The sequence below is a fragment of the Acanthisitta chloris genome, unplaced genomic scaffold (genome assembly GCF_000695815.1).
Source record: "Acanthisitta chloris isolate BGI_N310 unplaced genomic scaffold, ASM69581v1 scaffold15406, whole genome shotgun sequence".
NCBI lineage: Eukaryota > Metazoa > Chordata > Aves > Passeriformes > Acanthisittidae > Acanthisitta > Acanthisitta chloris.
Window position 1 is genome coordinate 6,025 of NW_008677891.1, and position 18,278 is coordinate 24,302.

Below are 18,278 nucleotides of genomic sequence, written 5' to 3' on the forward strand. Positions count from 1 at the left end.
GGAATTTCCTTTCGGCAGAGCTGGCGTGTGCTTGCTCTGGTGTACGGACCCAAGGGAGAGTGTTCCCTTCACCCCATCTCAGCCTCCTCGATGTGCTCCTTCCCAGAGCCCAATATCAGCTGTATGGGGGTACCAGGTGCCACTGGCCCCAGGCACCACCAGCAACTTAGGCTGATCACAGTGTTTTGTCATCCAGGATTGATTTTTCCTTTTATTTCCATTTGAAGCTAAGGAATAACCAGGCTCATTGGTTCATATAATCTTCTTACTTTCTGGACTGTGTAGATGGTCGGAACTGGGGGCTGGATGCCCATGGCTTAACCAGCAGCGTCTCCTCATGTCTGCTTTAGAATTATAGAATCATTAGGGTTGGATAAAGCCTCTAAGATTATTGAGTCCAACCATTACAGTTACTTTAGTACCTTTCCCCAATGCAACAGGAGTTTCTCCCTTACAGGGATCACTCAGTGATGCATTTTATGGCTACTCTGTACACGGGTTTGGTATAACTCAGCATGCAAGTTGCTGGTGATATCTGCAGTCATCACACAGCTCATTTTGCAGCAGAAGCCATTGAAAACAATTGTCCTTTTTATCCTCACAGAGCCCAAAACACAATGGCTTTGGGGCTGGAAGGAGCAGACCTGCCATAGTTATTTGGCATCTCTCCAGCGATCAGCAGCAGCACCGTGCCAGGGCAGGCTCTGGCCACGTGGTTTTGGTCTGTAACACTCACCAGCAATGGTTGATTCTTCTTTGCTTGTTGTGGTTCTCACGTTACTTTCTCTTTTTGATTTTTTTCCCCCCAGATATTCTACAGAGTGGTAGCAGATATTGAACCAGGAGAGGAGCTCTTACTGTTCATGAAGAGTGAAGATTATTCACATGAGACAATGGCTCCGGACATCCACGGTTAGCCTTTTCTTACTGTTTAACCTGATGGAAAGAATCATTGAAATTAAGCCAAAACTTAGGGAGATTTCTCCTCTGTTGGAATCCTTTTGAAATCTGGGATAGCTTCACTGTAGGCAGGCTGAGGAGCTGGACCATGGTTATATTTGCCCATCTTTTGCACTTCTGTTTCTGATTGAAACCTGATCGTTCAGTGCGTATTGCGAAAGGAGAACAAGAGTCCATGTCCTTATCTCTAGGCTGTGATGCTCCTGCAGGACCTGTATTGACTATGATTATAGGTTATTTTCTTATCACTTGTTTTTGTCACTTAGCCAAACTGTTATCTTGAAAGGAGAAATTCTCAGGTTGTTAATGTTGCTGTCATTTGTGAGGTCGTTCAAGCCATTCTTCCTCCTCGTGCTCATCCGATATCTGAGCTATTGCTAGATTTTGTCCCCCACCTCCTAAAACTCGTTTTGCTGTGTTACCCGTTGGACAATGAGTTATACAGGTGCAGCAAAGACTGGGTATAGGATATCTGCTTGATGCCGAGTAGGTTGCAGTTTAAACCAACAGGGACATTTTACAAATTCTCAGGGATTCAGGAACAGTACAGAGGGGTTTTCCCAGGGCAGGAAGTGTCAAGGTCTTCACTTTCGTATAACTCCCTGTACATTTAGAGCAGTATCTTTTGTTCTCTTAAGAAAATGGTGGGGGTTATTTATTTTTTCCCATTTGGTTTTGTGTTTGATTTTTTTTCCCCCGGTAGTGACTTTGTTTAGTTATTGCTAAAGATGTTCCCCCTTTCAGCATACTGTTTTCCCTGCCTAGTCCCTATGGTCAAGTAGCTATTGTATAAATGACACCAGAGGAAATCTCTGCAGTCACACATAGGAATATGTCCCACAGGGCTAATTTAAAAGCACACTGAGCCAAAGTGTTGCTTATGGACAGCCAAGAACAGAACCCTATGACGCTTTCTCTGGATCAGCTCAACTGTCAAGTAGCAACCAAGTACATATACTGGAGATTTCAGCCAGACTCCTCAGTGCCTTTCTGACTCAGAGCCTCTGGGCATTTATATCTGGAAGCAAACCAGGGTGTCTGGCTCCTTTTAAGGACCATCAGTAGAAAATCCAGCAGAAAAAAAATAATCATGGTTTGCTCTTCTCCAAGTTTGTTTTTGGAGATTTTCTTTTGTAGAAATTGCTAATTAATGCAATGCTGTTTCACTCCAGAGTGACACTCTGGTCATCTTGTACACTTGATTTCAGTAAGAAACATGTTGTGAACAATTTTATGGGATTCAAAGCAAGTGCCTTAACTTCATGTGCCTCTGGCTTACTTTGAACAGGGTTGGGTGCTGCAGAAGGACTCTGATGAAAATGAAAGGATTTAAAAGTTCTATGAACACTCTTTTGGCTATTTTAGATGCTGATATTTCTGTCTTAAGTCAGTCTCCTTCATTTGGAAATGCAGAGACTGGCAGCCTCCACTGGGTATCCACCTTAGACCCTGTATAATTCCTTTTAGAATGTTACATAAACACACTGACTTTTGTCCTAAGCCACTGTTAGGGATCCCTACTGGATGTCACCCCGGCAGTTAACGTGTAGTATTGTACTGTCATATATTATAGAATTAAAGCATTATTAAAAGCGTGTTTAGGAATCCTCCTTTCTTTTGACGTTCTTCTCTCTTTCATGGACAACTCTTCGTTTAACCACACCATCATCCAGCTCTTGATGGGATGGTAGTTTAAAATGACTGAAAACTGATGTGTTCTCCCTGTGCTGAACCCGTTTGTCTTCCAGAGGAGCGCCAGTACCGCTGCGAGGACTGTGACCAGCTCTTTGAGTCCAAGGCTGAGCTTGTAGACCACCAGAAGTTCCCCTGCAGCACACCTCACTCCGCCTTCTCCATGGTGGAGGAGGACTTCCAGAAGAAGCTTGAGAACGAGAATGACCTTCAGGATGTGCATGAAATCCAAGAGTGTAAAGAGTGTGACCAAGTCTTCCCAGACTTACAGAGGTAGGAATAGAAGTTTAAAATGTGATTGAATGAGGCAAATTCTGTAGTGGCTTCAGTCAGATTATACAGGGCATCAGCAGGGCAGAACCTGTTGTATCTACTGTAGAAACCAACGATGAAGATGGACAACATTTCTGTGCTAGTTGGTGTTTTATGGTATAAAAAACAATGGAGTCTCAATAAATCGGAAATTTGGTCCTTGTACTGAAGTCCTGAGTGAGGACCTTAAATTAAGAACTGGATCTTTTGATAATCAGATCTGTAGCTGGCATGAATGGGGCTGGTTGCAATGAAATCGCAGGAATGATTATACTTCAGATAAAATAAGGTCTGGGCTCCTTATTTTTACATAGAAGTAATTTGGAACATCTCTGAGTGGTGTTCACAGACGTTACCAATTTTGACTTTGCAAACAAACCATTTTAGTTAGAGACAGTTTTGAGATGTTAATATATATGTCTAAATGTTAATATATATTTATAGCCATGCTGTTGTGAAACACTGGGGTTCATTGTTTTCTTAAAGTCATCTGTCTGTTAAAACACATAGACCTGTGTGCATATGTACCCAAAATAGGCATAGAATGTAAATAGAAGGTACAACTTATATTCTAATATATATTTCCTGCCACAATATTTTGTGATTACTAAAAATCTCATATTGCAATGCAGATTAACAGCAAATTTTGTGAATTACTGGAAGTTACGCAGAGTACACAGTGGCTTCTGCAGCACATCCCTCACGGATTCACATCTTGGTGCTTCCTTGACCAGGGAAAGGTTTAACTTCAGGCAACATTTGATAGTAAAGCTGAGGTATCTCAATAGCAAAATCCTGGGCTAGATCCTCCACAGTTGTGAGGCAGTGGATTTTGTAGAAAGCTAGTTGATAGCAGCAGCAGACCCGGGCCAAGATCTCTTGCTGTCAGCTGGAGTCTGTAGCACCATTCCCATACTCCCAGTGTCTTCTGTCCTCTCCACATTGTGTGGGCGCAACCAAAGTGACTATGAACTGCCCTTTTTTGGGAACAGCAGTGTGTTTGTTTGCATTGCTTAATAATCATATGTCCCTTAAGTGTTGACTTTTCAATTTAGAGTATTCTGGGTGTTTGTGATTTCCATAGAAATCCTTACTAGTCCATGATTCAGGGTGTTGTAGTGTCTATCAGAGGTTAGCATGGATTTCTGCTTGCTCAGGGTTAGCCCCTTTGGATAATTGCTCCTGGATGCTCCAGGTGCTGGTTTTGCAAGATGGAACTGTCTCTCCCAAAAAGCAGACACTCCTTCACTCTCCTTAAGGGAGCAGAGGTGGTTCAGCATCAGACAGGGGGTCTCAGATCAATGTGTCGTATGACCTGATCCTTACGCTTCCACAAAATTAATGACATCAAAATTAAAACAGGATGTGGCAAATATCACTCCCCACATACTAGGTCAACCCTGCTGAGTGGGAAGTTGTGCAGGCACAAGGTCTTGTTCACTGGCTGATGTTGAGCAGCATGTGGCTCCATGTGTCTAATTTTCAGTCTGAGGGATTGATTTGATGGGGCTGATGGAGGCAGATCAAGTTAGAAAGCTTTCCAGCAGCTTGGGTGAGGCAGGACTCTGGTGTGTAACATTTTTGCATGTTTTGCATGAGTTATTTGGTTTAAGGTTCTTTTCTCTCTGTGAACCAGAGGACAATATCTAACATACAGGAATCACTGAGGAAATGTAAATTTAGCTTAAAATATTAAATATTGAAGAGAAAGGGCAGAAAACAAAGAACAAGTCATCATAAATAGATGGGCAGTACTGTGAGAAAGAGTGAAAAATGAGAGGGAATGCAGTCGTTCTCCGAACTCTTGAATTATTGAAAGGCTCATACACCACAAAGACAGTTCACAGCAAAAAAAGTGCCAAAGTGTGCTAGATCCAGATTGTATAAAACAAAAGGTCTGAATGAGACATGCTTGAGGGTGTGAGTAATTAAATGGAGAAATAGCTGATCAGGAAGATGGAGATGTTGGGTCCAGGAGTGCCCAGTGCTGATGGCAGGTCACAGAGCTGTGGCAGAGTCTGGGATCTGGTACCAGAGTCAGGGACAATAGTCTCTCTAGGTCTTAATGGCAGATTTGTTTACCAGTGCATGATGGAGAGTCAGTTGTTATAAAGGTAGTGGGAGGAGAAGCCAGAATTAATTTTTTCCCCCAAAGAAAGGAGAGGGATAGAAGCAAGAGCATCTGCAGGGTGAAAGCATTTCCATGACCTGTGTCTGAGAATTGAAGTTGTTATTTGGGCTGCACAAACCAAATGAGACTGTAACCCCAGCAGGTTTGTCACTTATTCAGCAGAGATCAATGGGAGCTTCATGTGAGGAAACTTTGGCATCCTAAGCTAAAAATTCCAGTTTCCCGTGGCTTTTCTATGAATCCACTCTTCCATTATGCAGTGATTTTTCCTCAAGCTATAGTGTGAGTTACAACTCTATATAGGACCAAGCAATGCAGGTTTTAAAAAATATATATTTACTACAAATGACTAATAAAAATTCAGAGAGAAAAATTAATTCAAAGTCATGCAGCAGAAATTAGGAGACTGAATACTACTAGACTGAATAAACCACTCAGAAATGAATGAATAAACAACTGCATAATTGAACATGGTTAATAATAATCAAGAATAACTTCAGTTGTAGTGTACTGTATCTAGAGGGTTCTTAAGCTCATCCTGTCCTACTCCAGAGGAGGTATTCCTCATCTATTTGTGCTGTAAGAAAAATTGACTCCCATCAAAGGATTGGATTTATGGCAGGTGGTAGGATCCAAGGTGTATTTAGAGGGAAAGTCATAAGGTAGAAATAATTCAGACTGCAGGGATGAATTACCAGGGTGAAATACTGAGAGGTGTATGAAATAATCTCCTTAGGGAGCGATGGCAGCAGCATCTCCTGGAGCATTTGCCAGTGGCCTGGCAAAACATGAGAGGATGTGTTATTCTGGTCGGGAGGAGGAGGTTCTGCCTCCTGGCTGGGGTGAGCCTGGTACTCAAAGGACTTGTTTCTGTCTGGATTAGGCCTTTGGGGCTTTTAAAATGTTTTGCTGTAACTATATACTCTGCTCTCTCCTCTTCCTATAAACCACTAATAAACCCACGTGTGTGGGACCTCACTGAGCCCTGTTCTTGGTTCCACAGCCTGGAGAAACACATGTTGTCGCACAGCGAGGAGAGGGAGTACAAGTGTGACCAGTGCCCCAAAGCTTTTAACTGGAAGTCCAACTTGATACGTCACCAAATGTCCCACGACAGCGGGAAGCACTACGAGTGTGAAAACTGTGCCAAGGTACAGTGAATTTGTAGGCTGCCTGGCCACTGCTTGTGCTACTGGATGCATGGGAGCATGGAAGTGGGAATGCCCAGGGCTGGGATGCAGGAGGGCATCGGGCTTCTGCCACGCTCCAGATGGTTTCTCAAGGATTTACACTTCTACTTTATAAATATGTTATTTTTTACCCCTTTTGATTTGGAAATGCCCGTGGAGTCTGATGCAGGATACTGAGCATCCTCAAGCTCAGGGCTTGCCTCCTTGCAAGGATTTGTCGGGTGTAAGAGAATCACTGAGGGGCAAGAAACCCCAGGGAAATTCAGGGCAGAGTGTTCCCCAGGCTATGTGCCAGCTCTTGGGACCAGAAACTTCAGGACACTACTGCAATGTAAATCAAAATAAGAAACACCAGTGGGGCCCAGCTCCCAGCTGCACTCATCTCTAGAGCATCTTCCCACTTCCCAGCACTGGGCTTGCTGGGTGGATTATTAGTACAGGATGTGGTGCTCTGAATTGTTTTTTTATCAGATTCCCCAAACTTGGGCCCTTTGCATAAGGACTTGTTTGCTTTTAAGTTGATTTGTGCAATAATGGGAATTTTATATTGAGCTGACCCTTGAAAGATGCAAACAAGCCCTGGGTGCTAGGACTGTGCCATGTACAGGATCTCCCACTGTCAGGCACTGAGATGTGGATATAAAGTATTTCTATTGCAGTAATGCTTAGAGATTTCAAGTAGCCACATTTTGACTTACTTTCCATGAAGTCCCTGACCTCAGAAGTGCAATTTCTAATGGCAAGGTCAAATGTATTTTTTGCAAGGGGATTAACAGATCCACCCACTACTTAGCTTATCCTAGAAAACTGAGGCCCTATCCTGCAGGCACAGCTCCCACTGATGGTCATTAGTGAGGTTTTTAATCTTAAATACTCCCCAAAATAGCTCCAAGGTTTGAATTTTAAAAGATTCTTGTAATAACTGGCTTCTTTCTCACTCAAGTTTCTTGGTTAATCAGTACTCATTTCCTAGCAGGTTTTCACGGACCCCAGCAACCTTCAGAGGCACATTCGTTCCCAGCATGTTGGGGCTCGTGCTCATGCTTGTCCAGAGTGTGGCAAAACCTTTGCCACTTCTTCAGGCCTCAAACAGCATAAACACATCCACAGCAGTGTCAAACCTTTTATATGTAAGTCTTCAACTAAACATCTTTGACTAAGTGTTGTTTCTTTTGCCATAAAGCAGCACAATGTGGAAGCAGGAGGTTGTGTTCTGTTCCCTTGGAGTTTCCCACTGGTGTCATGTGGTTGTGAGTTATTAAATGAGTTCTGGGTCCAATGCAAAGAGTTATTTTTGTATAATTTTCCTTTTCAGACAGACACTGTATGCTGTAAAAATGTACATGCTGTCCCTGGGATGTTTTTCTATGCACAGATGCAAAGTGAGGAGTGGGATTTAGCAGGAAGGCACCATGCCAGGCTTGGCAGCTGCAGCCTCCTTGCTGTGCACCATGCTGACCTGGCTGCTCTCCTCCTTGCTTTAGGAGTTAATTTTGGGCTGCAGAGTCTCCACAGCAGATGCCATGACTTTTGTTGGAGCTGGAAAATAAACCTCAGAGGCAGTGAGTTTGTGCAGCTTGCCACCCTCCTTGAGGCTTCTTTGCATGCCCCAAATTTAAGTACTGAGTTGAGCTATTAGATCTTCACCAACACCTGCTCCAGCAGTAAAACTTGCCTCGCCTGTGGCCCTGACACTGTACTGAGCTTAAATCAGATCCTCAGCGTCTCACAGTTGTGTTTACTGCTGAGCCAGTCTCTGGTGAGGGTTCAGGTTGCTTTCTCTCCCCTTCACCAGGGAAGCACAGGCAGAAAATATTTAGGAATATTGTTCTTGGCAGTGCTACTATCCACCACAGCCTTTTCAGGCACCTGCTATGACTTGAAAGACACCTTGTGACTACCTCCCCTACTTGTCCACTAAACCTTTTAATCTTTTGCTGCTCTCAGCAACATTTTGCCAAAATATCAACACCACACCTGGACAAAGCATTGGCCACAAGCTAATTCTTCAAGAACTGGCTTAACTCATTTGTGCGAAAACTTTATACCTGCCATTGGGCGAGTAATACTTTTGATTTGGACTATTTCAATGAGAAAATAAGTAATTAGATCCAATAGGAAATATCACTAATAATTTTTAAAACTGATGGAAGGTTAAGTAATCACACTTAATTAGGAAACAGCAACTTCTAGCTAGGTAGGGAGTTTTCAGATAGTCCTATTGCAACATCCTACATAAAAGTCTCTAAGTGGCACCTCTCATAAATGGCATAATCTCTCAGATGCTCTTTGTTACTGTTTACTCTGATAAATCAAAACAGCAACTGGTATTCTTCACACGTACAGTGTCAAGAATGAAACCCCATTGAGCAACCTACAAATAACAGCTACATAACAGCAGAACAAAAGAGTTTGGAGACCACATGTTTGGTTGGCTTTGATGAGCCATGGGAGGGAGGTAGGGTCACCTAAAGCAGATATCTGTTTTCCACCAGAAGGCCACACACCATGATTTACTCGTACCAGTCTGTTTATGGCAACTGTCTCTTATTACAGTGCACCGCCCAAGCCTGAGTGAAAACTCACCAACACTAAGGTAATTACTCACTGCCTTCACAAAATCTCCAGCCTCCCCAAATAGAAACCACATGCCATAATAGACTGAACATCTTCAAAATAGTACTTACAGTAATTTTTTTAATAAGCAGAAAATATGCAAACTTAACTGCTGGCTAATTTGGGGTCCAGAGACAATCGAAGTACAGAGTATGCATAGGCATGAGGTTAGTTTTTGCAATTTTGGAGCCACATTGGGAGTCTGTGTTAAACCTGGGGTGTGTAGAGCAATAAAAGCTGCAAGGAAGCTTCCCTTACAAGTTAGTTGTTTAAAAGTATGGCAGTGAGATTTAAAGGATTTCATAAGGTGCAACAGTAGAAATCAAACCCAGCTTCTGTTGCTTTGATATATGGAAGCAATGAAAGTTGATAACCATCCCTAATCTATTAAAGTGTAAGCCATGTGATGAAAAGCAGGTAGATCTTATAACACAAACTTATCTGAGGAATCCTGGCTCCTTGTAGTGTCCATGGAGCTAGAAGTGGCACAATTTAGACATAGCCTCCTCCAAAATCCAAGGGGCATTAGGTGTGCCCATCACTGATGCTGTGATACACCCAGGCTTCAGGTGATGGTCTTCAAGACTAAGACTGCTCCAGGGAGTAAGGGCTTCAACATTAATTTCTTTGCCCTTGACGCAACCTGGTAGAAGATCAGAAGTTCCTTTTTTAGTTCTACATTAGCCTAGCCTTGGAAATGCATACACTTGAGATATGTTTTTCTGGAAAAATCTATATGGTCTATCCTGCTTTACACATGGAGAGAAGTTGATCCATAATATCCAAGATGAAGCTTGTGTGAACATATGGATACGACACTCGAGTCACCATTTTGGTCAGTTTGATTTTGTGTCTGTGATCAATGTGATAAGAGCAGAGGGAGCTTGCTGTGTAAAACCTCATCAGTGAAGGTAAGAGGATGGATTCTGTACCCTCAAGTATGGAGGTTGGAGCAGAAATCTTATGCCTGCATTTAAGTTAAAAATAGGAGAAAACAGGAGAAAAATCAGACCTTCATACTGCAACAAATAAACAATAAATAGTTCTATATTAAATAAAAGATAGTTCTATGTTAAGTAGGTAAATAAAATATTAAAGGAACAGCAGGTACTTATCAAGGGAAAATCAAGCACTTTCAAGGAACTAGAATAATCTCTCCTTTCCTCATCCTTCTTGTCTCTCTTTTCCCTTTCTCTTCCATATTTTTCTTTCTTTCTTTTCCATTTTATTTTTTAGTTTCTGTCTTTTCTGTCTTTCCTTGTGAATGAAGATTTCCAGCAGGAACAGTAACTGATACACAGCAACAAACATTCTTCCTGAATTACCGCATTGCAAATTTCCTGTGTTTGGGCCCAATTCTGCACTCTTTACCCCATGAATTGTCCCAGAGATGTCAGTGGGATGTGAACAGGGAAAACGGGTGGATGGGGCAGGATCAGGCCCTGGAACAATAGGAGCATTGTTGCTGAGATACGAAGCTGCCTGCTGAAGAGGTAAACAGTTAGGAGATGACAACAAGTGGTCAAGTTTCTCAAGGGCAGAGATTTAGAGGAGCAGGAAGGTTAGCGCAGGCCCCGATGCAAGTGGAAGTTAGAGGACGTGATTGCAGTTCATGGGAACCAAGAGTGCAGGATGGGATACATTCAATTCAGTTTCCTTTGCAGGCTTAAAATAGAGCCATTGTAAATTATGTCAGACTGTCTCAAATCATGAAAATGATTGTTAAAAAGGCCTCAGAATACACAATGTGTATTGTTGCATGGCTTTGATGTGTGAAAGATGAGAGTTTATGATATAACACAAATTAAATAAAAATAAAGTGGCCACATGCTTTTTCCTGGCTGGGAAAAAAAAAAAAGGATTTATTACAGAGGGATAATACTGCTTGCTGATAATGTTGCTGACTTGTTTTTATACAAGGCTGGGGCTGATACTGTTAGAAGCAAGACGGTGCAGAGCTATAGACAAATTAGAGCATGATGAAGAGCACAAGACACAGTGCAGACTTGGGACTTGCCTGATGCTCCTGCTCATCCAAAGGATGCCAAAAGGGGATATGAAAAGGCACTGGGGAGCTGAGCGTTGCCCTCTTCCAAACCCAACTTTAACTTACAGATTTACAACTTGGTTGCTACCCCAATTTGCTCCCAATTTGCAGCCAGAAAATCAGGAGCCTGCAAAATTCTGTTTGTGTCAGTGATGAGATTGACTCTATAGTGTCGTGCTCTGCACCACTGGGACTGCTTCAGGCTCATGCTGCTGTGAATGGTTGCTGGACACTGTGCTCCAATGTGTCAAGTGCCACAGGCTAGATCAGGCCCATGTCCTTGAGGTAGATCTGTAGTCCCAGGCTTTCTCCAAGTGCTGCTTTTGTGAGGCTGAAGCTATTCTTATCCCAGAGGAGTTTGTAAGGAAATCCATCAAGCTCTTTTTGAGTATCAGACGTTCAAATAAATACAGCTGCATTCTTAAGGGAAATTGTTCTTGAAATATAGTGTATTTTGTCATGTGCAAGAGGCAAATAAGCAATATTAAGACCAGTAAAGTTATTAAGATGTGAAATTTACAGAGTAACAGCATCTCAAGCACTGTATGCATTGCAAGAATAGAAATGCTTTGGACATACGAGAGTACTTGACTGAGGTTGCTCAGGCTCTAGCCTGGACTTCCATGAGATTATAGTTTAAATTGTAAGTGGGAAAAGATGTTGTTTGTTAACAAGGTTATACCTGGAAAATACCTGGTTGTCTCCTCCTTCACCTCTTTCCTATCCTTGTGGTCTTGCAGATGAAAGCTGTGTGAGGCAGCTCTGTCTCTGTCTGGTCCTGCAAATATTTATTTTAATGACTAATTTCCACATGTGATTAGTGACATAAGTGGATGTCGTTTGAAGACACCTGTGCTCTTGCACAGGAGCACTGTGGGTTCATATGGGGTCACAGCACTGAGCTGTGGCTCCTGGTGGGGTTATGGGTACTAATGCAACATGGAATAATGGTAATATGCAACACTGTGCAATGCAAAGAGCAAACAAGGAAATTTGATCTTTTAGTGATTCCAGACCTTTTCTGGTTTGTTGGAGTGGGTTTTGGTGCTGTCTTTAGACATTTGTCTGCTCAGATGCCTTGCTTTGGAGAGTACAAGAGCTTTTGTACATTTGTGAATCCAGATTTATCCCTTCAGCTTCCTCATTGACATTTGGCGGGTAAAAAAACTGGTGTTATTTGCACAATTTTGAGGGTGGGGGCAATTACCATAAAGCCTGAGATGTGTTGTTGTTGTTGTTTACATACAGGTGAGGTCTGCCATAAGTCCTATACTCAGTTTTCAAACCTTTGTCGTCATAAGCGCATGCATGCTGATTGCAGAACCCAAATCAAGTGCAAAGACTGTGGACAAATGTTCAGCACTACGTCTTCCTTAAATAAACACAGGAGATTTTGTGAGGGCAAGAACCATTTTGCAGCAGGAGGATTTTTTGGCCAAGGCATTTCTCTTCCTGGAACCCCAGCTATGGATAAAACGTCCATGGTTAATATGAATCATGCAAATCCGGGCCTTGCTGACTATTTTGGAGCCAGTAGGCATCCTGCTGGTCTTACCTTTCCAACAGCTCCTGGATTTTCTTTTAGCTTCCCCGGTCTGTTTCCTTCAGGCTTGTACCACAGGCCACCTTTGCTACCTACTAGTTCTCCTGTTAAAGGACTTCCGAGCACAGATCAGACAAACAAAAGCCAAAGTCCCCTCATGACAAATCCTCAGATACTGCCAGCCACCCAGGATATTTTGAAGGCACTAAATAAACCACCATCAGTAGGGGAGAATAAGCCAGTGGAGCTTCAACCAGAAGGGTCCTCTGAAGAGAGGCCGCATGAGAAACTCAGTGACCAGTCAGAGAGTAGTGACCTTGACCTTGACGATGTCAGTACCCCCAGTGGCAGTGACCTGGAAACCACCTCGGGCTCTGATCTGGAAAGTGACATTGAAAGTGAGAAAGAGAAATTTAAAGAAAATGGTAAAATGTTCAAAGACAAAGTAAGCTCTCTGCAGAGCCTGGCGGCAATAAATAATAAGAAAGACCACAGCAATCATTCCATTTTCTCACCATCCTTAGAGGAGCAGACTGCGGTGTCAGGAGCGGTGAATGATTCTATAAAGGCTATTGCTTCTATTGCTGAAAAGTACTTTGGTTCAACAGGACTTGTGGGGCTTCAAGACAAAAAAGTCGGAGCCTTACCTTACCCTTCCATGTTTCCCCTCCCGTTTTTTCCAGCATTCTCTCAGTCAATGTATCCATTTCCTGATAGAGACTTGAGACCGTTACCCTTGAAAGTGGAGCCCCAATCACCCAGTGAAATAAAGAAGATCCCAAAGGGAAGCTCTGAGTCTCCCTTTGACCTCACCATAAAGCGTAAGGAGGAGAAGCCACTTACTCCCATACCCTCAAAGCCAGCAGCCCCCTCTGCAGCAAGCCAAGACCAGCCCCTAGATCTCAGCATGGGCAGCCGAAGTCGAGCCAGTAGCACAAAACAAGCTGAGCCTCGGAAAAACCACATCTTTGGAGAGAAGAAAGGAGGAGACCTTGAGCAAAGGAAAGCTTCAGAGTCCTCTTTGCAACACGCCAGGCCCACCCCATTCTTTATGGATCCCATTTACAGGTAATGCGCTATCTGCTGCTTCTCAACATCCTTTGGCACAGGCAGACAGGTCTGCCAGGGCCACAATCCCATCCCTGTCTCAGTGTCCCTGGAGGCAGCATCCCAAGGCTGGAGCTTGGGGAGCCCAGGTTGCATGCCGACCTGCACATCCCAGCTGCTCCAAGTCAGCCCCAGGGCTACTAATACTGCAATTAGCAAGTCTTCATGACTACCCTCATTGCCATGAGTCATTAGTTTAACCTGCATAGCTTGACATGCAGAAGTTGAATATATTCTCTTACCCATAAATGAACTGGCACCAGTATTGAAAATTTGTATATTTACTGTGTATTTGACGTCACTGGTTTACCTGAAATTCCTTTTCTTCCAAATTGCTAATCACTCTGCCTTCCCCTGGAGATAATAGTGCCTCCCCAGGGTGCCTGTTGCATTCCACCTTGCCAATTCCTCTTGAATTCAGTAGGAATATCTCGTAAGTACAGCAGAGAAGCATATTGGTCCTAAAATGTACTAAAAATACGGAAAATGAGAATGACTTCTGCCCTTTTTTACCATTGTTTGGGCTGTGGGTTGATTTCTTTGGGCATTTAATTCATATAATTGAAGGCTCAGTGTCCTTGTGTGTACAAAGCCTCATCAGTGGGCTATTTCACCATAGAAAGGCTTGGATTGGAAGGGACCTTAAAGATCATCTCATTCCAACTGCCTGCCATGGGCAGGGACATCTTCCACTAGACCAGGTTGCTCAGGGCCCCATCAGTGATCTACTTTGTGAAATCAGTGAGAGCCTTGTTGTTAGTTTCGATAGATGCACAAATAGACACTGTCAGTGAGCCCGGTGAGTTGAGGTTTTAAAAACCATTGGTAAAATCCAGACCTCCTGGTGTTTCCCAGCAGAGCCGAGAAGGATCGGACTGGGATCTGAGTTTCACCTGTGTCCTGTTTACGTCAGCCCCTCTTTGCCCTTTCTGCTCATATATCTGTAACTAGCCAAAGCCATGCATCTAAATTAGTTTAGAGAAATATTAGCCATAAAAATATTTGTCTGTAATATAAATGACGGATTTTACAGCCTATTGCTAAAAAAAAAAAAAAAGTTACGGCCTAACACAATAAATTATGTTTATTTATTACTTTATCTGAAAAAGAAATGCTGTGGGCAAAGTTTTTGGAGAATGCTGGCACATAAGACAACAAGTCTGCATTATGAAGAAACAGGATATGATGCTATTTACTGAGATGGTTTTATTCATGCCAGATTGATATCTGTATTAGACCATAGGTTTTCTTTGCGTCATATTCATTTAAAATGCCTGAAGCAGCGGGAATAATGATCCGTGCTTTATGGTCCTGCATTACAAACTAATTAAATTGCATTATAAACTCCCCTGCCCATGGCAGGGGGTGTGGAACTAGGTGATCTTTAAGGCTCCTTCTGACCCAAACCATTCTATGAGTACATTTCTATGACTGTAATGAAATCTGTACAAATTCTGGCAGCATAGCAGAAGACCCTTTGTTACTGATCTGTCCTTTGCCATGAGTTGCATCAACATATGGACAACAAGATCTGTCCCTTAAACCATACACATCAGTAACAGAAAAAGCAAAAGCTTCAGATTTCCACAGTGTTATCCACAAATTATGCACACTGTGTTTCGCTACCTGAATGCCCACGTGTCCCAGATTCGGTGTGTTCCTACAAACCCACCTTTCTTCCCCTGCTTGTCCATGGCCATTCACAGAAAAGGGTTCCAGGGTGATGGCTGTAATGTTGTGCATGAGCAAATGAGAAGGGACCCATGACTCAAGGCTCTGTTGCCTTGAATTCCTCTCATCTGAGTGGAGAGCACACTCAGTTTCCTTATTTCTTTATAAAAGTGCTTAGTAGATAGTAATTGCTTCCTGTTACAATTTTTACCAATCTTTTGAAATGGGATTATTCCCTATATACATGGTATAAACTCCTTTAATGGTGATTCCTAGCCCCACCCTCATAGTAATGAGCTGTATGTGGAAGTCGAGAGTAGACTGTCCTCCCTTGTCTTTTACTGTTATCTCTTAGAAACAAATCACTTGATGTATAATTGACTGTTTTAAACCTGATTAGCTGTATGATTATTCATATCTGAGACTGATTCTTCACAAGCAAATCTAATTTTAACATTTACAGAGTAGAGAAAAGAAAGTTAACTGACCCACTGGAAGCTTTAAAAGAGAAATACTTGAGACCTTCCCCCGGATTCTTGTTTCATCCACAAGTAAGTATTTTGGGAATTTTGGTGTTGTAAACAAGCCTGCTGATGCTTCAAAGCAGGTGCGGAGAAATGAATGCAGTCTTAGTCATTTTTGGATTTCCTAAAACATACAGTTTTTACTGGACCATTGTCGTGGAAAAGTGTAAGCATTGTTCCGAGCTTCTTGATGTTTTGCAGATGAAACAACATGTTTTGATTATAGAGGAAGCCAGGTTCTAACTTCATGTATGATTTAGAGCCACGTTCCTCCAAAACCATAGCATAGCTACCAACGCTGGCAGCTCCTCATGTCTTCTTCAACACTCTCCCGTGCTCTGGGCTCATAGAGTCACTATTGACTACAAGGAGGCAATGTAGGTTTAAAGTTGGGCTGGCATAGCTGAGATTCACAGTTTTCAAGGGATTTTATTATATTTAAGGACTCCAAGAAAAGAGATAAAACCTTCCACGTAGTGCTTTCAAGTCTCATAATGCAAATTCTCCACCTTTTTGAGGTAGCTGTTGTGGGCTATAGTGTGTGGAATGATCTTGTAGGATCCCTGCTCTTTCATACCTGAAGATATGTTGTAGGAGGGCTGCTCTGTTGTTCGTAGGCCACAGTCCTGAATAACAAACATTTAGGAGTGTGTCCACAAAACAGTGTAACAGCCACAATGTGTATGGAGTATAGGAAGAGGATACGTATGCAAACTATCCATTACTTCTCTTCACAGCACAGTGCCCTCATTTTGTCTTCCTCCTTCTTGGTCAAGGAGATTTTTGCTAAAAATTTAGGTTAAATCTTATACCTGAAATAAAATGCTCTGTGGTATTTGAAAAGTTGAATCCCTTGCTGACTGTGGGCTGTTTCACCCTAGTAATGACATCCCATATGCATCTTGTACTTTAGGCACACAACCACAAGCTGCTGTCTCTGGTTCAGCTTACTGTGAATTCCTGAGCAAACCACCCCAATAATCTTCACCACTTGCTTTTTTTTCTTCCCAATGAAGTCCTAAGTTGTTATGTCCTAAATTGTATGGAAGATATTCTGTAATATGGGACTTTTGGAGAACTAGGAAGAGCAGCTGATGGCATATAAGGTTGCAGATGCACAAACATAATGCTGTAGTATGGGTGGAGAGTGCAGAAAAGCACCGTGTTCCAGTTTCAATATCTGAAGGAAGTGATGGATCTAAGTATTAAAGTATTTAGCAGCATTTACGTATTATAAGTATTTATGGCATTATATATGTATTTGTGAGTGTTATATAAGTATTTAAGAAGTATTAAAATTGCTGAGGATTTATGTCTAAGATTTAATAGCAGCTCAACACTTCTTGCTGAGTTACCTTAAATAAGGTAAATTTGCCCAAGTGGCAAAACAAGTAAAAATTCCAGTTTAATGGCAGATAGTACTAATACACAAACAGGAGCTCAATCGTCTTTGTGTTCCTCGTGTAAAACCAGACTGGTTCCTCTTCATCAAGTGAGTGATTCTGTTAATGCAGCTCAGGGGCTGTATACTAATATAAATTTAAATGTGGGCATTTTAGGTACTATATTGATGCAAAAAACCCCACTACTAGCTTAGTAGTCACTGGCTTTTCAGAAGGTGTAAATTGATGTGTTTCAGTGTAGTTGGATTCAGGGGGCTCTGAAGGTGTTGCCACAGGTCAGACCGATGCTGGTAGGGTGGTCTGTGGGTGGGAAAGGGATTTGTTGGGGTAAAATGCACTGGTAGGAGTTTGGCTGTGGCAGGTAAGGAAAGGAGTTGGATACTCATCTACATAGCGTTCTATGCCTCTGAATTACCTGGGGAATTGGAGAAAAGTCAGTGGTAATCAGGTGAGGATGCTGTAGGCATGCAAGGAAAATGGAGATGCTGGGCATTTTCCCGTTAATGGGCAGGATGTTGGGATTTCACCCTTCTTGCGTTTTCATAGAGACTTAGTTATCTATTGCTGATGCCTGAGGAAGGTCCCAGTGTGGCCACCAAGTCCATCAGTATGAGGAGGAGGTGTTGGATGGCACCTCCCTATGGTAGGACCAGCCCAGGTGGGGCAGAGACAGCGCCCTGTGGCAGGAGGGTGGGCTGGCTGTGCACCAGCCTTGCTGAACCCTCTCCTCGACATTTCTCCTTGTGCAGTAGAGAAAAAAAAGTCCGTGGTAAAGTCCGGCTTTCCTTTTATCACTTACCTGGCTGTGAGGGATAACGTCTTTAACTTGGTGCGAGATGGATCAATACAAAGGTCAGGAGTGTAACAGACACTCTTAGTACATTGTAAAAGAAAACTAAACCACCGTCACCTGTCCTGTCAAAAAAGTAAACGCCAAAAAGTGCTTTCTTGCAGACTTTAATAGAAAGGAGTCTCCTGTTTGCAAAGACAGAATCTGGCTCGGTATTTATGGAGGACCTGGGAACGGCTTCCAGAAAAGCTGTTTTTCCTTTATAGCCCTGTTCACCCCTGTAAAAGTACAG

The 18,278-nt window shown here is 42.6% G+C and overlaps 1 protein-coding gene across 4 annotated transcripts in view; it reads left to right on the forward strand.

The window, feature by feature from the left end:
- Positions 1 to 812: 812 nt before the first annotated feature.
- Positions 813 to 18,278, forward strand: part of MECOM (MDS1 and EVI1 complex locus) — a 36,300-nt gene continuing 18,834 nt past the window's right edge. For 2 of the 4 annotated variants that reach the window (XM_009076694.1, XM_009076695.1), the window contains exons 1-6: positions 813 to 912; positions 2,709 to 2,925; positions 6,099 to 6,246; positions 7,262 to 7,415; positions 12,197 to 13,559; positions 15,733 to 15,820. In XM_009076694.1, the coding sequence (XP_009074942.1) occupies positions 864 to 912; positions 2,709 to 2,925; positions 6,099 to 6,246; positions 7,262 to 7,415; positions 12,197 to 13,559; positions 15,733 to 15,820 (2,019 nt within the window). In that variant the 5' untranslated portion in view covers positions 813 to 863. Of the gene's footprint in view, positions 913 to 2,708; positions 2,926 to 6,098; positions 6,247 to 7,258; positions 7,416 to 12,196; positions 13,560 to 15,732; positions 15,821 to 18,278 lie in introns of all 4 variants that reach the window. The other 2 variants (XM_009076693.1, XM_009076691.1) reach the window with 2 other exon arrangements.